Here is a 19,265-nt window from a genome sequence, read left to right on the forward strand (position 1 = left end):
CAACAGTTAAACATTGCTTGATTTCTTGAAAATATTAATTTCCACCTAATGTTTCTGGTGACGTTACATGAATTTGGGCAGTCTGGGGCTGCCCACACACTCTCAATCGCTGTATAAAGTAAGCAAAGCAACACAGAGAAAAGGGGGCTCCTCAATATATGGACCAACGCCATTGCAGCTATCTAGTGGTAATTTGTCATACTGAAATTATTTCCAAAGGCTAGATACTGATCAACAGTGCCAACACCTTTAGAATAGTTTTTAAGATAAAACAAAAAACATATTTTTTATGTTTTGGCACTCGACACTGCTTCTGAAAATGTATGTATGCGTTATGGAACTGAATAAGTTAAGTATGTTTTCTATTTTGAAGGAGCTGTAAGGAATTTAAAACTTTATTACTCTATGCTGCCATCTCTTGGCTTAAAGACATGATTGCAGCCTTAGTCCGCTTATTCATGATGCGTGTGCATGTACATGTATTTCTTAAATGAGCTCATATACATACTCTTCTTTTTTCATCTTTCTTGGGGTTTGGGTTGGCGTTTGGACTTCTTATTATTTCCACCATTTCAAAAATCCTCATTTTGGATAAATGAACAGATATAGCACATTTTAAAAAGTATTTAACAATTGTTTTCTAGTAAGACTACAGAAAGAAAAATGAGAGATGTAATCTTTATAGTGGATGTTTGAATTTTTTTTTTTAACTTTTTGTTGGAAAAATATCTTTAAAGGGACACTGCATAATACTTTGAGTAATGTGGCTAATTTTAACAAAAAATAGATAGCTTCCAGCTGCTGAACTGCATTATTTCGAATTTCACAACAACTAGACAAGTAGATTTTACTGTATGGTGTAGTGCATCCAAAAACGAGTGCTAAAAAGCACAATGAAAGTTACAAACTTCAAAGACTCAGTGATTTTGCTTCTAGTTCTTATGCCGAGCAGTTCACAAACTTTTTTGTTTTTTTGGGGTACCCTTAGCAGTAAGATGGCGGACAATCTAGCTCTTCCTAGGTGAGCCTAATTTTATGTAAAATAATTTGATTTTTTTGGCCTACGAGTATCTTAAAAAAATGCACATTTATATGATAGATCCTGTCTTTTTGCTCATTATTCTACTCAATATCCTTATTATAAAGAAATGATTTGTTGATGATGATTTAGGAGGCACAAAATAATACACAATGTCTCTTTAAGAAAAAAGTATAACCTGCGCTAGACTTTCTATGAGCTAGAGGTAAGATGGGCCTAAAATAAATAAAGCCCAACCTGACCCGGGACCATGCATATTAAAGCCTGACATAGCCCGAGCCCGACCAATTAACTCGATTTGAGGGACAAAACCCGAGGCGAACCCGAATTTTCACATTTTATTTGTGAGGACTTGGGTGGAGGAGGGGTGGGTTCTGGCTGACTCAGCAGCGCATGGATAATTTCAAAAACTTAGCGAGAGAGAAACCCCGCCTGGCCCAAACGTAATGATTGACCTTCAAGGCCTAAGATCTTCCCTCAACTCTGAGCACACTAACTTCTTCATTTTCACTATGAAAAAGCACCACGTCCTCACCAATTTATTGGTGAGTTAAAAAAAGCATGTTTTAAATAAACCAAACACCTGAAATGAACAAACTTTTCTGCTAATTATCTCTTTATCTTGCACTTGGTTATGTATGCAAAGGCTAAACGGGATCTGGTAAGCCCCAACTGTAGCATTGTCCTGCAGTAACTTCGTAGGTATCTGAGACCGAAATAGAGACTGGGTTGTCTCCTTATCGAAGGCGGGAAAGACTTCTCTTTTTTCTAGTCGGAGGTGGATGCTACACCCGAGCTTAATCTCCCGTGGAGAAGCTCGACTAACTCTCTGATATGCCCACACAAGCGCACCATGATTGGCAGACCGGCTGCACCATTTCTTTTTTACACCGTCTCACTCTTTCATGATCTCTTTGTGGGTGTTTGAGAGTTCTTAATGGCAAAGTACCAGAACGGCTCTCTATCGCGGCCTCCAGATGCCAAGAACCTGCAAAAATAGACAAAAGCCCAAGGATACTCATTGTCTCCAGTAAGACCCAAATACAAGGATAACTCCAAGAATTTATTCCAGGTTCTATAGTGTAGTTTGAGATTATAAAAGGCGCCCATTCTGTTTTGAAAAACAAAGGAATGCAGTATAATGGACTACAGGTCACAGATTTCTGTTATGAAATATATTTACAAAACCATAACTACCACTGCAAATGATGGCTCTATTTAGAGAACTTTTCTCTTTTGGCTCCCAGATGGATTACTATGTTATCAGATTTATTCCAAAACTGTATTACAGAACGGTATCATAATAAGGGCTGCAACAAAGAATCGATTACAATTGATAATTAAAATCGCGAGATGTATCAGTCAGCATGTCAATCCAATGCAGATAAGAGAGTGCAGCAAATTCATTCTTGTATCAGAGCCAGGAGGAGGACCCAGATGCGTAATGTTTCTCACACAAGATTTATTTTACGTGAATGGGGTAGTCATGCACGTTAACACAAACACCAGTGAAACGGTGATCACTGGGCAGAAGAAGTAAGGCAGAAGTCTGGCAGAAGAAGTAAGGCAGAAGTCTGGAGTGGAACAACAGGAAGCCAGAGGCCGACGAGATCGATACAGGATACACGAGCAGATACCAGACCAACGGCGTCAATACGGGACAGGACAGGACAGACAGGATTGATATCAAATACAAGAGACTGGAGACATATATCAGACAGGACGAGACAGACGGGATTGATACCAGACACTGGAGACTGGAGTTTGATATGAAACAGGACGAAGTAGACGGGGGCGATACCAGATACTGGAGATTGTAACAAGGTATAAGACAGGGCGAGACAGATGGGATCGATACCAGACACTGGAGACTGGAGTCCGATATCAAACAGGACGAGATAGACGGGAACAATACCAGACAATTGAGACTGGAGACCAATATCAAACAGGACGAGATCGACGGGAACAATACAGATACTGGAGATTGTAGCAAGGTATCAGACAGGACGAGACAGACGGGATCGATACCGGACAGAGTCAAAAACACACATCTTGCTGGTGTAGAGGTTTCTTGACGGACTGACAAAGGGTGAGTGAGAGCACTGAGCTTAAATAGGAGGGAAGCCACTCAGTCATTGAGCCGCAGCTGGCGCCAGACGGGCGGGGCCTATTGGGGGCATTGGGTAACTGTGACATCTTGACCCGGCAACAAACTTGTAGTAACACTTTAGTCAGGTGGTGTTAACGTACATTTGTATGTGTTTTTATTCATTGTTAGGCTCTTGAACAAACACTTTATTACACTTTATTTAAGTTTTTATTGTTTTATATTATAAAATATTCAGTTGTTTAGTGCAATATTTTCTTATCCATCCAAAACTTGGGAGGAAATTGAAAATGGGTTACGATTCATTAACTATTCATCAATTATTGAACTAATCAATAGTTGCTTCTCTAATAATCATAGCCTTTTTTTAATTTATGGTTAAGTTTTACTCTTCTTCTTCTTCTCTTCTTCTTCTTCTATCTATTTTGAACGTTTAACTTCTTTATTCAAACAACTTTAAATTCAAGCAACACAAAATCCCCAAAACACACGCACACACACACAGAAGCTGTAAGTTAAAAATCTACTTATCAGGCGAAAAAGGTCCCCAGTTCACAAGACCGGTTGGAAACATTTGTTGGCATGGAGAGGGATGGGCACCACCAGGCTGTATTTGCCCAAGACACACCACAGAAAATGGTAGCCCTACAACCTTAGCGGTAAAGGGATCGGAAAAACATTTAAAGTGAACAGATTCTTTTCAAACTGCCTTTTAACAAGGCAGGAATATTGCTGGAAAAAAATGGATTCCAGAGAAATTACAGTGATTAAAACATAAATTTAAAGGTGCGCTGATTATTATGTCTTTAAAAAGTTGAAAGTGGAAAATAAAATAAACTAGACAATTCCCGCGGCAATTGCAAGAGTTGTGATTGATCTGGAAGATGATCCCGTCATGTATATATAACCCAGGTTGTTAGCATTATGAGTTAGCATAAAATTTTCAATCCAGAGAGATGTTTCTGTCATTTTTTTACTTGGTTCTGAGGGGGGATCCCCCCCCCCCCAAGCCCCCCCAGTTTTGGATGGGCCCATAATCGTTAACAACAAGGATATGCCTTGTGGAGGTCCAAAATTCACATTCATGGTAAAAACATAGTAATAACACTGTTATTACACTTTAAAAACTTTTAAAATATACATGTTCAAATAGAACGGGCCGTTCGATTCGAGTTGGCCCATCCGGAATCCATTGAGCCCATTCATTTAGCTAATTTGTTAGCATGTGCCCATTAGCATATTTTTTTAGCATGAAGCAGTTAGCATTTAGCCGTTAGCATCACTTTTTAGCACGTATCTGTTAGCATAACTCATTAACACGAGCTTATTAGAATAATTTGTAAATATGAAGTCGTTAAAATATAGCCATTACCAAAAAATTTTAGCATGAAACAGTTAGCATATAGCAGTTAGCATCACTTTTTAGCATGTATCTATTAGCATAACTCATCAAGCCTTAGTAAATAGTGACTTTTTTTTCGTCATCATAAAAAGATCTCAGGGGATTATATTAGTTGTGCCAGTTGTCGCAGGCACAACTACATTGCCCTGTGCTTACAGCACTTGGCAATGTAGTTGTGCCTTGCTGAAGCAATCACAACTAATAAAGTGTTCAAAGAGCCCTTGGACTTTTTTCATAGCGCCTATCTGCTTTCATTTTACTTTTGGCAAAGCTGTTCAGGGCGGAACACATCAGAGGAATAGGGGTGTGGGGAGAATGATTTTAGTTGTTATTGTAGCATGAAAATGGTGAAAGTTAGAAAAGGCCTGCTTCAAAGAGTTCAAACACCCACCCAAACGCCAAAAGAAGTTTCTTCGATTGCATCTAAAAAAATCCTTGTACTTCCAAGCGTATCATGAACAAGCTTTTTAAGGCCGCAGTGATGAGACAATGAGAAATGGCGGCAGTGAGTAGAAAATATACAACTAAATATATTCATTTACAAATAGAAACGTAATAGCGTGATCGCAACATAACATAATGCACCTAATACCAAAATAATATTCTTTAACTTGTTCGTTGACAAAACAAGCACACAACTGGCAGACATTTTTACAATTTTTCACAAGCTTGCCACATACTGTTTTTGATTTTTTTTTCAACATTACAGTGTACAAAATCTAAGAAGTTATATTATTTATAGATTATTCTTTCTCACGTTAGGAGAGGTAAAAATCGTAAATGACTTGAAAATACTTCTTCGGAGTTAAACAATAAATTTGATCCCTTGCGTTGAAAGTCTCAACATAATAGAGCTTCTTCAGAAGGGTTTTAATGCATGAAATTCAGATTTCGATGATTTTTTAAAAAGCGTTTACAGAAATTTGGAGCCAGCATTTAAATGGCCTTGAGCACAATTAAAAATATAGTTTTCATGAGGGTACATAAAGGGACACAGTTTAAGAGATCTATGTGAATGCATTCATATTGCCTTGAAAAAGGACCTCTGTTTTAATTAAAACTAGAGAATTCCCGAGGCAATTGTGAGAGTTGGTGCTGGATCTGGAAGATGTTCGCATCAAACCGGTAGCATCAAGTTGTTAGCATGTAACCTTAAGCATATAGTCATTAGCAATAAGGAGATGCCTTCAGGGAAAGTTTAAAAATCCCATCTATAGTTAATAACATAGTATTAACACTGTGTAGGGGCGCCAGTAGCTCAGGAGGTAGAGCGCTCGTCTTGGGATCAAGGGATCCCAGTTCGGATGTCAAAGTGTCCTTGGGTAAGACACTGAACCCCTAATACCCCCAATAAGCAGGTTAGCGTCTTACATGGCTGCAATACAAGGCCGCTATTGGGAAATGTGGAGCACATTGTAAAGCGCTTTGGGAAGTTATTGACTTGAAAAGCTCTATATAAATGCAGATCATTTCATTTCATTTCATGTAATAACCAGGGTTGGGTAGGGTTACTTTAACTGGATTACTTTCAATTACTTTTGGGTTACTCCAATACCAAATATGCTAATAAAAGACAAAAGAAACTAAATATGAATAAAATTATGACTCACAACATGTGGTAAGCTTTCTCTCCTGGCTTTGATCTCTTTGATCTCCGGCAAAACTAACATAAAATGCGACAGAAACAAAATGAAAATAAATCCAAAACAGTTGGCAACATCATTTTTGCCATTCCATGTATTCCGTTACTCCCCGAGCCTGCACAAAATTTAGTAATTTTATTCATATTTAGTTTATTTTGTCTTTTATTAGCATATTTGGTATTGGAGTAATCCAAAAGTAATTGGAAGTAATCAAGTTAACGTAACCCTACCCAACCCTGGTCGTTAGCAATGAGGAGATGCCTTCAGGGAAAGTTTAAAAATCACATCTATAGTTAATAACATAGTAATAACACTGTTGTTACACTGTGTGTTAACATTTTCAAAGGGCCCATTCAAGATGAATAGCCCAATGTATTTGAATGAGCCCATCTGAAATGCATGGGGCCCATACATTTTAAATAAAATAACATTAGAATGGACGTTTTCACAAACGTTCTCTGGTGACCAGCATATACAACTACACTGGGTGGTTTGGAGTCACGCATGTCTTTTGGCAACATCTAGTGGACATATTTAAAACTACAGGTAACTTTTTGATAAGAAACAAATCATTTTTTTCTCAAGTTTCTCTCAGCATCGTCTTGGTGGGCAGGATTCAACCCGTTGGCGATCTCCGGTCCAGGAAATATGTACTATGAGTAATTTATCGACAGTTCAAGATTTTCGAAAAAATAAAAAGCTTAGTAGATGCTAATAAGTCCAAGAAGTCGATGCAAAGGAGGAGGAGAAGCAAAGAAAGCGCTAGCTGGCCAGCCTCTAAGCCTCATTAATTGCTGAGCGTCACCGCTTGGGATAGAATACGAGTTCGGACGGCAGACTGAGAGCTGGAAATTCAGTTCTTCCCCGGCAGGTTAATTAAACTTTGACTTTGTCTGGGGGGGCGTAATTACATCAGCCAATTAAACCTTGGCTAGGATCCCCCCAGTAATGTTAATGAGTACTTGGAATGAAGGATGAAATCCATGAGTCTACAAGGAACTGGCCCGCCTTGGGCTCGGACAACTCAAGCAAACGCAAAAGGTACTGTACATATTACCGTATTTCCGCACTATAAGCTTTTATTTTTTTCAAAAGCTGACCATGCGCCTTTTAATACAGTGCGCCTTATTTATGGATCAACATTAAGTCGCAAAGTCTTCCAACTAACTTGTAGCCGCCGACTAGATTTTCCCCCGAACGCCGCAGTGTATGCTGGGATTTATTTACCGGCGTTTCATTGGCTAACCAATGTGTCAATCATCATTTGAATCGATCACTATTGGCTAAAGTTATTCGAAGGTCAAGGGGCGGATCCTTTTTATCATTTACAGGCTGGCATTGGCTTGAACGGCAAAACAAAGCCTGCAATTGGCCAAAAAAGATGTGTCAATCATCAGTTGAATCGATCACTATTGGCTAAAGTTATTCGGAGGTCAAGGGGCGGATCCTTTTTATCATTTACAGGCTGGCATTGGCTTAAACGGCAGAACAAAGCCTGCAATTGGCCGAAAAGGATGAATGTGTATAGCACGTGGTTGACGGCAAACAGAAAGCATTTTTTACTATACTGTATTTGTAAATATTTTATTCTCCTGGATTTACTACACTCACGGATATAAGAGGACATTGGCTGCACATTATTATGAACACAACGCCTTCGGTGAGCTACTCCGGCTATATATTATCCCTGTATCTTGTTTCAGACTGAACTCGATGTTTCTGTGATAAGCGGTGCAGATAATGGATAGAATGGAGTGTCTATTTTTAAATTAAACTCAATTCCAAGTGATTATTGTCATATGCACAGTAAAGTTGCGAGCGAAAAAGAAAATAGAAACTAAGGAACGGTTGGCATTTCTTGAATCCCAAGACTTTAACCTTCCGAATGATGGAACGATGCATTTGAGTGACATCGTACGGACACATTCTTTGCGTCTTTGCAAGCTTTCGGAATGTTAAGGGGGTAATAAGTTTAACTATCTGACTGTTTTGTCCACGTTCCCATTGTAGCGCCTTATAATCCGGTGCGCCTTATGTATGTCAAAAATAGGACCAAAAACTATTTTTTCGGGGTGCGCCCTATAACTCCGTGCGCCTTATAGTGCGGAAAATTCGGTACTTCAAACTTACAGATAAAAAAAAAACTAAGAGGAAGTATGTATTCAACATTTTATTTTAGGTAGACCTTGCAAAAATAGTGTCCCCCTTCTAGGTAATATGTTCAACAATTATTTTGGGGTATGTCTTTAGGGCCATTGTCCTGTTGGAAGGTGAACCTGCGCCCTGTTCTCAGGTCTCTTGCATACTCCAACAGATTTTCTGCCAGACCACCCTTTATTTGGCTCCATCCGTTTTTCCTTTAACTACCGATCTTCCCAGTCTATGCTGAAGAAAAGAAACTCCAGAGCATGATCCTGCTATCACCATGTTTGGCAGTGGAAATAGTGTTTTCAGAGGGATGTGCAGTGTTTCTCTCACGCTTTTTTTGCATTCCGCCCCAAAATTTCAACTTTTGGTCTGATCTGACCAGAGCAACTTCTTCCACATATTATTTGTGTCTCTATGCAAATGCAAAACTGTCTTTTTTATGGTATTCTTTCAGAAAGAGCTTTCTTCTTGCCACTCTTTATGCAGATTTATGTACAGTACGCCTAATAGTTATCCTAAGCACAGATTGTCCCACATCAGCTGTGATCACAGGCCTCTTGGTTGCTTCTCTGATTAGTTGTTTTCTTTGGTGCGCTAAAAGTTAAATGGGAGGGCTAGGTCTTGGTAGGTTTGCAATGGTTTTATGCTCTAATGTCTGGTGTTCTTTAATCTTCATAATGCTGTCTGCTCTTCGGTGTCTCCTTTCACCTACCTCTGTGCCCATCACAGAGCAAGTACATTTAAACAGAGAGTTAATACACTCTGTCAGTCATTGTCAGTCATTTAGGTCAACATTGGATCATTCGAATGTCATCAGGTAACTTCTGGAGTCAGTTTGCTGAGCTGAAAGAACAGGAGTGGTAACATTTTTGCAACACTAAATATTTAGTTTTTCTGTTATAAATATAATATGGTATGTTGAAATAATTTGGTTTTACTTTTTAATTTTTTTAGCCGAGTTTGAGGCCTGTAATGGACAGTATGAAGAAAAATTGGGGTGGGGGAAGGGTTAAACTTTCGATAGGCACTATCAGGGATTCCGCTCCACCTTCTTGACCATTTTTATTTATACATCCCTTGGCGGAGGTGCTTTATCATTCTCCAGCTCCGGTGTATCGGAGGTCGATAATACCGAACCGGGGTTGTTCTAATATATTCCATCTGCGGTCTGATGGGATCCATTCCCGTAGGTACGTTCAAGTGTCAAGGTCGACGCGCAAGGGCTGGCCCCAATCGAAGTCGGCTGACTTAAGTGTTTCCGGCAAGGCCCCTGGTTATTTTTACACAAACGAGAAGTTGCGCTTAAGTCCTCTGAAGCTTGATACCGACCTTGTTCAAACACATTGCATTAACCCTGCCACAATTTTGATTTGACTGCTGGATTGTTAACCTCCAGGTAGAAAAGCTTGTTCTACACAATACCAGTAGACTCAAACTGATATATTTTCCCTCTGGTTGCTCGAAACAGGGTGGTTTACGAGAGCTCAAGAAAGCTGTCAATCTCAGACAATTCCTTCCTTTATAATTCATTCAATGCCAGATGTTTTTCTCAAATTATGAGAGCCGGTGCCAGCCAATTTTTGCTATATTTATCCATTTTTGAAGGCCTAGAGAGAATGTAGTTCTGTAGCTGTATGGGCATAGAACATATACAATAAAAGCTTGAACCCTCATCTTTAATTTTAAAAAAAATATGTTTCTAGCGTTTACTATTGTTTGGTAAACAATAGTTGAGTTTAGTTTTTTAAATGAATATGCATTTCCAAGTAAACTTCATAAGAAACGTTTTTTTGTGAAAGGATTTTTGATCTTGGGATCAAGAGATCGCGGTTCGATTCCCGGCTCCTCCGTGTTACATGTCGAAGTGTCCTTGGGTAAGACACTGAACCCCTAATACCCCCAATAAGCAGGTTAGCGCCTTGCATGGCTGCACAGCCGCTATTGGGAAATGTGAAGCACATTGTAAAGCGCTTTGGGAAGTCTTGACTTGAAAAGCGCTATATAAATGCAGATCATTTCATTTCATTTCTGTGTTGTTGTTTTTTTATTGCATTTGTGGTACCTCCAATTTCAAAACAATGCTTACCATAAACAGCACAAGGGCACTTTGCCTGCAAAATAACAATTTATTTGAAGCACACACTAAAATTACGCATGAACCTGCAGGTTCGTGTGTAACGTCATCTTTCCCTGACCAGACGATGACGATGGGTCATGTAATTTTGAACTGAAAAAGCTCTGTTGAAGAGTTAACTGCCGGTTTATGATGATGTCTCACGACTGTCACAACACGGTTTTATTACACCTACTTCTCATTTGAGGCTGCCTACACTCACTCATTCACCAGATATAGAAAGTGGCTTCCTTGATATGTGGACAAAAACCTGATCAAAGCCACTCCTGTTATCTAAAGGTGATTTATTATACTGAATACCAAAATATAATTTGGCACTATAGGACAATTATTTTGAAAACATATGTATACGTAATGGCATTGAATGAGTAAATTATTTTATTTCCCCTTATCGAGCGATAACAAACCTTACAAACACAATGTGGCACCTTTGTGGACTATTAACAATCTATGATGAGGCTGTCGTCTGCAACCAGTGACCTAGGCGATCCGGATTTTCTTTCTCTTTTCACTAACTTTCTTGGGACCTACTATGGGCAGAAAAAGGAAATAAAACCAACAAAATCACAATAAAAGCAAATGTGGTTCCCCCAAACACAATTGACTGAACAGGAAGAAACAGGGCATTATCTCCATCTACTGTTAAAGAGTGTAAGTGACAGTCTGTTTTTTCCTTAACATTACTTTGCCAAGGCAAAGGCCCGCAAACCAATGAAAATAGGTTCGATACCCACTTTTGGGTACCGACTAACCTGTTAAGAATTAATCATCTATTCCACTTTCAGTCTCGTGTTTATGATTTAGCACACTCACCGTCACGACCCGGGTTTGATTTCCATTGCATCCAATGATTTGCGAATGTGGTCAGCGATATTTCTCAACTGATCAATAATTGCACAATATGGTCTAATAGTACCGTAAAACCTTGTTTGTAACGTGTACCCAAAATTTCTATTTTATGTTTAAAAAAAAAAAAGAGAACATATCCAGTTCATTCCCCTGTGTGGGTGGGCGGCCAAGACAATATAAGACTGGGCACTATCTTGGATAGGAAAGACTTCATTCGTGTTGTGTTGAATAACATTTACGCCCATACCACCCTGAGAACGCCCGATCTCAGGAAGCTAAGTAAGGTCCAGCCTGGTCAGTACTCAGATGGGAGACTGTTAAAGTTAGTCATTATAAAGACTCTTTGGTGGCTGTATTACACAAGTAAAATACAGATATTAAGTTATAAACTACATCCTGGTAGCAACTGCACATACTCACGAGGCTGAATCAGTTGGTCAAACAGACCTCCCAAACGGTAGGCGTGGTTTATTATTCGTCAGTGAAAAAAGGAACACACATGAGCACGACTTCACAATAAAAGAATATAAGATTAATAAACGTACAAAAGATGTAATTACTCTGATGATTGAAACGTTACTTTATGTGTGTGTGTGTGTGTGAGAGAAAGATTGTTTTTATATTTAGGAATATAAAAACAAGTTATTTTCATTGAGAAATGCACATTCCCAAAACGGCCAACTTTACAGAGACCCCTTGGGAATACAAGGTGCTCTAAATAGGTAATTTGGTTCACGCTCTGCTGTGACAGCACTGACTATACCCAGAAAATTGAATTTTTTTACCCAATAATACTGGTAGTTAAACGTGATTATGCAATCTCCTGGAGATAAAAATAAAAGAACCGGGCTGCGGTTCAGGCAAACCCTACACTTGCTTGAGTAGCTACCCCTTTGGAGTGAAGGCCAACATTTCTGAACTAAAATTTTCATCGCCAGTAGCGTAAACACACATATAAACCCAGGAAGCCCCTCGATGAAGCCACACGAGTGTCATTCGTAAACGTCTCACGAGAAGCTGAAGAGGCGACATTGCGCGTGTTTCCATCGGCAGCCGAATTAGCCAGCGCTTGGCACTCCAAGCAACCTTTTTGGCTGTAAATATTTGAAAGTGCCGCTAGCGCCGGGCGGACTAACCATGTTTGTCAGGAAGACGACACGGCCGCATCAGCGCCCATCTGCCTCGGTAAATAGAAGAGCAGTGAGTCATCGCCGTGCGGGCCGGAGATAAAGAAGATGTCTCATCAGGCGGTCCTAAACAATCGCTGGAGTCAGCTCCGATCGATCAGGCCGAATATCCCGACGTCTCACCTGTTTTAGCTCTCGTGTGCTAGCAAGGTGACAGAGACGGTTGCAAAACAGCTCTTCAATCGATGTATAACAAACATTATTTTTAAAACTGTATTATAAAACGTTATAATAATCAAAGCTACAACAGTGAATCCATTAAAGTCAATCATTAACAGTGTTATCAACGATTTCCTTTATCGATTTGTCGTGTCGATCAGGCCCAATATTCCAACATCTTACCTGCATTAGCACTCGCAAGCTAGTAAGGGAACAAAGACGATCACGCTATTTATTAATCTTCATAGAAGACTTAGCTCGGTGTCAGCAACCTTTCTGTTCCCTGGAACAGTTGAATGGATGACTATAATCTCGCAGTCCGACCTAGAAATAAAAGTAGCAAAAAAAACGAAAAGAAACAAAAAAAAACATAATTTAAAAAAGTAATACTAATCCCAAATTTACTGTGTAAACTAAGATTTTTAAACACGCCTCCAGCCTGTGCGATCATTTAATCTGGCCTGCCACAAACTTCTGAGAATTCAAAAAAAAGGAAGCACATCTTTAGGTCCATCCATCCATCCATTATCTGCACGGCTTATCCTCAGTAGGGTCGCGGTGGTGCTGGAGCCCATCCCAGCTGTCTTCGGGCAGTGGGCTCTGAACCGGTTGCCAGCCAGTTGCTGGTCACACAGAGACAGAGAACTTGACTTCCTCAGTCACAACTAGGGAAAATTTGAACCGGCTTGTTTCGATTCGGTGACGTACAGAGCGCACGCCCACCCAGGCTGTTTGATTGACAGCATACACGAGCCTATCACAGTCGCGTGCGCAAATAGTCACGCCCACCCAATACACGCACACACGATTTGCCCCGTGAAGGAACTTTCTGTGTGCTCTCTTTGGCCACAATAAACTTTACGTAGATCTCAAATAGAGGTAAGGTCTCGGGCTTAAAATGTCTCTCGTCGTTTTTCTTTTCTTTTTTTGGGGGGGATGATCTGCACAGCATGCACTCACTTTTATTACAATTATTATTTACTTTTACTTGAATAACACACTTTGGCGCTGCAGTTCGGCGCCAAAATGGGCACTTACTCTATCATAAAGAAAATGCTTACCAGTTTAACTCCAAATCCCTAAATCCCAAAAAAATGTCATCCTCGGTGCCTTGGTAGAAGATGCGCGGCTTCCTCTTTCCACCTCTACGTCCCTTACATCAAACATCATTTTCGCTTCTCGCTTACAAGCTTTACAACCTTTCTTTCTGCTTTCTGGGCAAATATTTCACTATTTGCAGCTTGTAATCTGCAGAATCTGATTTTCTTTTTGGTGCCATTTCATTCATTTTATTTCGCTGCACTTCACCGAAATAAGCACTTCGACTTGAAGTGTTCACTTCAAGGATACAATTTGAAGTGAAAGCTTGATTTGAGGGACTCAGCCCTAAGAAACCCCAAAGCGCGCACGCCGCCAAAGTCTAGCTTTGGGTTTATTTCAGGCTCGGTCCTTCAAATCAAGTTAATCAGTCGAGTTCGGGCGGGTTTGGGCTTGTATACCCATGGAACCGGTCGGGCTGGGTTTGTTAGACCCGATCTAACTTCTAATATTAAAAGAAACGAGAGACAAATCAATTAAAAATCCACAAAGGAGTGAAACAGCAATACCAGAAGCGCAAAGTAGTGAGGGGTCTTTGTAACTCCAGTTAAGTTAATGCAGTTTGACACCTGAACCAACTCACGACGCTCTTCAAACCCAGCACAGCCTTCTACTGACCAGAAATAATAATACATTTGCATTCATTTTAAAAAAAAATCCTAACTTTTGAAAGAAATGACTCTTCTTTTTTTGACATACTCGGAAATTTGTGGCAGGCTGGATTAAATCCTCCAATAAGCCGTATCCGCCCTGCTGGATGTATGTTTGATATTCATGGTTTTATGCCTCTTTCTTTGTTATCTAGAATCCTAATTGTTAGGCATCAGCACTTTCACCTCCGCAATCTAGTTTTGATTCCCGTTGTATCCAATATTTAGCAAATGATGACAGCGATAATTGTTGACTGATTACTCAATTATGGTGATAAACTACCGTAAAACCTTGTTTTAATGAGCACTCAAATTCATGAATACACAAGTGAATACGGGATTGGGAGTTTCCGAGCTGCACGGCGAAGGATGCAGGTCCAAATTTCTAGGACTGAGGGGCGGAGTCCGAAAAGGGGAGGATGTATGAGGTTTGCTCTATGTGTGTTAGAGGGCTAATTTTCCGCTCGGCTCTTCCTGCCTAGCATTTGTGCCACCTCCCCCCCAAAAAATATGAATGCTTACCAATTCAGCCAAATTGTACTTGGTGCAGCTCGTCTTTTTCATTCCCCCAAGGTGATCATCCGTCTTTTCAGGCGTCAAGGTGAAATGCAGCCCGCAAACACACAAGAGCCGGGAGGCGGGAGGGGGTAAACAATACGAAATGAACGCGGTTGCCATGGAAACGAGTGGAGAATATGCTTGAAGTTTGTATTTTCCTCTGCAGCACTCACATGTCTCTTTCCTTCAAGGCCTGGAGGGTTTTTTTTGTGGTTATGTGTTGACGTTTGTGTGGCTGTGAATGATTTTATCATTTGAAAAATGTTTCTTTTCGGGGGCTGAGCTGACCCGAGCCGGGCGTCCCGTCCCCTTCTCCCCTTCTGAGCGGCACCCGATTCAGCCAAAGTAAACAGAAACAAAAACGAAAAGAAAAAAAAGACGGGATTTGATGCTTTTTATTCTTCTAATTATGTGTTGCTATGACATGAGCAACCCCCCCACCTTCCCATGACCAGCCCCACTCGAAGTATCCCCAAAAATATCTACTGTTGTCACGTTGACTTGTGTTCTAAACAAATAAGCTGTTTCTAATGTCGAGCTCAAGTCACGTGACTTTTGAATTGGATCACAAAGAAACTGATTGATAACTAAAACCCTTTTTACGATTGCTCTGGGGACCGAAGTAACGTTAGCACGCTATCGATGGGTTCCAAGTCAAACGAGCCGGAGCGAGCCCTAAGACCCCACTGAGCCCCCATTTTTCACGACAATTTGGCAGAGGGGCGCTCAAGCGTTGTTCTCTGAAGGTAAAGAAGGGAGGGGGGATGTTGATCAATATCCAAGAACAATCTTACACAGTTTTCTTTTTGTAATTTTTTTTGTTTCATGCAAAAATCACGCGGCCAATTTGTCGATGTAAGTGACCTGAACCTCGTGGTTTTGCTATCTTTCTCAACAAATCACAGCAAACACATCTGTGTTAGGTCAGTCTAGATTAGAAATTGATATTGTTCAGTGTAAATTGTAGTGTGCCTTTTTTTTCTTTAACCTATTTGACTGACTTATAGTACATAGCGTTACCCATTTTCAGGTTAGAAAATGTTCTAGCATCTTGTAGTTTACTGTAACTGAAGTCAGTCAATTCATGAGCTATCTTACCCTTAATGACTAGAACTAACATCATGTCAAGTTGTAGTGCTGTACTAATACTGTTACAGTTTTCATGGCCTGTTTGAGTTGTGTCTCGGTTTATGATCCCGTCCTTTTCCCCTTCCCCGCTCTCTCTTTCTTGTCCTAGGAGGTGACATAATCTTGCCCATTATAACAGTGGACTCCATAGACCCCCAATCCATGGCCACCAGCTACCCAGTAATCCCTCCTCCCCCTACCACTTACCGCCCCTTCCTCACTTTACTCGAAACCACCAAAGGGTCCCTTCCTTTGCCGAACCTGCGCCCCCCTTGCCCTACGGACCAGGAAGACTGCGAAGAGAACGCAGAGGCTTCCGCGTACGGCTCGGGCGAGATGACCGAGTCGGACGACGAGGACTATTATAAAAACTCCCACCTGGTCACCGACAGGACCGTCCTCCCGCCTCCTCCGGGGGCGGAGGACCGAAACCCCCAAGACCGTTTTTCGCACCTTCCCTACGACCACAACCAAGCCGCGTCCCCCTCGGTCCCGACAACCGATCAGCTCAGCCCCGGTGCGGAGGGGGCAGCCGGTAGCGGCAGCAATCGTGTCCCGGCTGGCAAAATGAACACTCGGGATCAGGTGCTGCTGCCGCCGGCACAGCCCTCGCCGGACCCCGACCGCCGCAGAGTTCCAGGAATAACCTATCCTCCTGATTTCCCCCACGTTCCTGCTCCAGATCCCACGTCCCCTGAGAGAGGCCTACCAGGTGCCGTGGAGGTGCAGCAGTCAAGCAGCACCACGGGGATGGTGGTAGGCATCGTGGCAGCCGCTGCCCTCTGTATCCTTATCCTGCTCTACGCTATGTACAAGTACCGCAACCGGGACGAGGGATCCTACCAGGTGGACCAGAGCCGCAACTACATTAGCAACTCGGCCACGCAGAGCAACGGCACCCTGGTCAAGGAGAAGCCGCCCAGTGCTACAAAGACTGTGCCTAAGAACAAGAAGAACAAAGACAAGGAGTACTACGTTTGAGGGGGCATTACTACGCACGGAAGGGACTCGTGTTCCGAGGGAGGGGAGAGAACCGGAGAGGCAGAAAACCGTCATATATATACAAGCTATTCTAACCTTTCCAGAGGGCGATGCTAACATCACTACCTGTGCCAACAACCGATCGGGTCCAGTCATTTCTCCGGTACTGTACAGAAGCGCCAGCAGTATCCACGACATCAGTATCCAGTGTCTCTCTCCTCTCTCTTACTCGCCCTCCCGGTACTCGTGACGCAATCTCTGCCGTGTTACAAGCATGTAGTATTCATCCAGGACAAAGACAAACTTTTTCAGAGAAAAAAAAATCTAAACCATAGTAGCATTTTATGTGCGATGCCACCTTTGGAGACTCCACACCTGGAAAGCCAAATTCCCTTCGGATGTCTGTGTTGTGTTTCTGGCACCCTCTGGTGGGTCAGCGGAGAAACTGTCTCATTAAACTGGGGGAAAAAAATTCAAGCCAAACTCCGTTCGCGTCGCGAATTATAAAAACGGACGTAGCGGAAACGAGTAGTGGTGCTCTGTCCAAGCCGGTGAGGAACCAGCATGGAAAGCCAACTTCATTGAGAAAGGACGGAACAGAATTTCTGCTAGAGAGTCTCCGATCTGGGACTGGACCGAAGACTAGTCCTCGAAGACGACGCTTACCGAGTCCTCTAGTGTTGCGACTTTCTCAACTCTGTTAAAAGAAGTTAAGAAAAAAAAACAAAGCCGAAATAAGTTTGTGAAACGTCTAAATATTTGCCATCACAAAGAGAAAAAAGTGTTCCCTCCTGATGACCATTCCTGTTTGCTAAAAGAAAAAAAGTCCTTAACCTTTGGCAATGACGAAAATGTTTTTTTCCTGTTCTTGGTTTGCCTTTGGTAAAATTGGGGTAAGTACTTGTACAACATGCTAACTCATCTTTTCTCGTCCTGCAATTTTTTTCCTTTCCCTCCGTATGGCAGATTGTACGTCTCTTTTCTCCACCCGACTGTTTTCTAGAAATTGGTTTTCTATCTCTTTGTGTCTGAAAACTGACAGACTTGCGCCATTATTCTCCAGCCACTGTTTCTTTCTTCTTCTTTTTTTAACACTCTGCCTCCCCTCATGCTCCCCCTGATATCTCCCTGTTCTTTCTAAATGTTATTGTAAAGTGTTCCAGTGAGATGACTCTAAATATGTGTACATTAACAGAGGGAATACACTTGGTTATATACTTCTTACATCCTGTGCAGTGTGGTCTTTTTTTTCTTTGGATGCAAAACAGAGTATCTTGAAACAACCCATTTAACACCTAAAGTGTTTATGCGTGCTCACCGTTAAGTGTTAATTTAACACTTTAAAGTGTTAGCTGATGTTGCTCCAGTACTCTACCGTGCAAAAGCAAGTGCACTGTTGAGTAGTTATAAAAGACTAACACTTTGGGTTAGGATTTAGTGATAAATCAACACTGTTGTGTGTGTGAACACAAAAATATATTTTATAATAGTTTTCAATACTTTTCAAGTGTCAATCTGAATTGGTTTATAAGGTGTCCGAAAAGATTAATGTTATATAATGTGAAAAAATGTCAAGAACAGGAACAGGACCCAATCGCGTGACGTTTCTCACACAAGCCTTTATTTTATGGGAAATAGGGAGTCATGCACGTTAGGCAGCGGTCTGGCATGGAAAGACAGGGAAGCCAGAGACCGACGAGATCGATACCAATTGCTTGTGCAGATATCGGACAGATGAGGTCGGGACAGACAGGATCTGATATTGAAACAGGATATCGAAATTAAACAGGACAAACTAGACAGGAACGAAAACTGGAGAGAATAAATAACAGGACAAACCTAGCCTGGAACAAAACTGGAAACCGATATTAAACAGGACAAAATAAACAATACTGGACAGGAAATACCAACAGGACCGAGTCAGAACCCACTTCTTGCGGGGCAGAGGTTCCTTGACGGACTGACAAAGGAAGAATGAGAGCACTGAGCTTAAATAGACGGGAAGCCAATCCGTCAATGCCCCGCAGCTGGCGCCACACGGGTGGGGCCAATTGGGCGCCATGGCAACCGTGACAAAAATACATTATTTACACCAAATGTGCAGTGGAAAAACACTTAACACTATCAAGAGTGAATAATCAAAAGATTCATAATTGTGTCCAAATATAAAAAACACACTAGT

General features: G+C 41.3%; 1 protein-coding gene across 7 annotated transcripts in view; it reads left to right on the forward strand.

Moving 5' to 3' along the window:
* The window catches only part of nrxn2b (neurexin 2b), a 631,720-nt gene extending 613,413 nt beyond the window's left edge, over nucleotides 1-18,307 (forward strand). For 6 of the 7 annotated variants that reach the window (XM_088347971.1, XM_088347965.1, XM_088347968.1 and 3 more), the window contains one exon: nucleotides 16,212-18,307. In XM_088347971.1, coding sequence (XP_088204097.1) covers nucleotides 16,212-17,083 — 872 coding nt within the window. In that variant the 3' untranslated portion in view covers nucleotides 17,084-18,307. The remainder of the gene's footprint in view (nucleotides 1-16,211) is intronic. The other variant, XM_088347972.1, reaches the window with a different exon arrangement.
* Nucleotides 18,308-19,265: the final 958 nt, after the last annotated feature.

Source organism: Urocampus carinirostris, chromosome 11, assembly GCF_059441175.1.
Source record: "Urocampus carinirostris isolate Australia breed hairy pipefish chromosome 11, RoL_Ucar_1.0, whole genome shotgun sequence".
Classification (NCBI taxonomy): Eukaryota; Metazoa; Chordata; class Actinopteri; order Syngnathiformes; family Syngnathidae; genus Urocampus; species Urocampus carinirostris.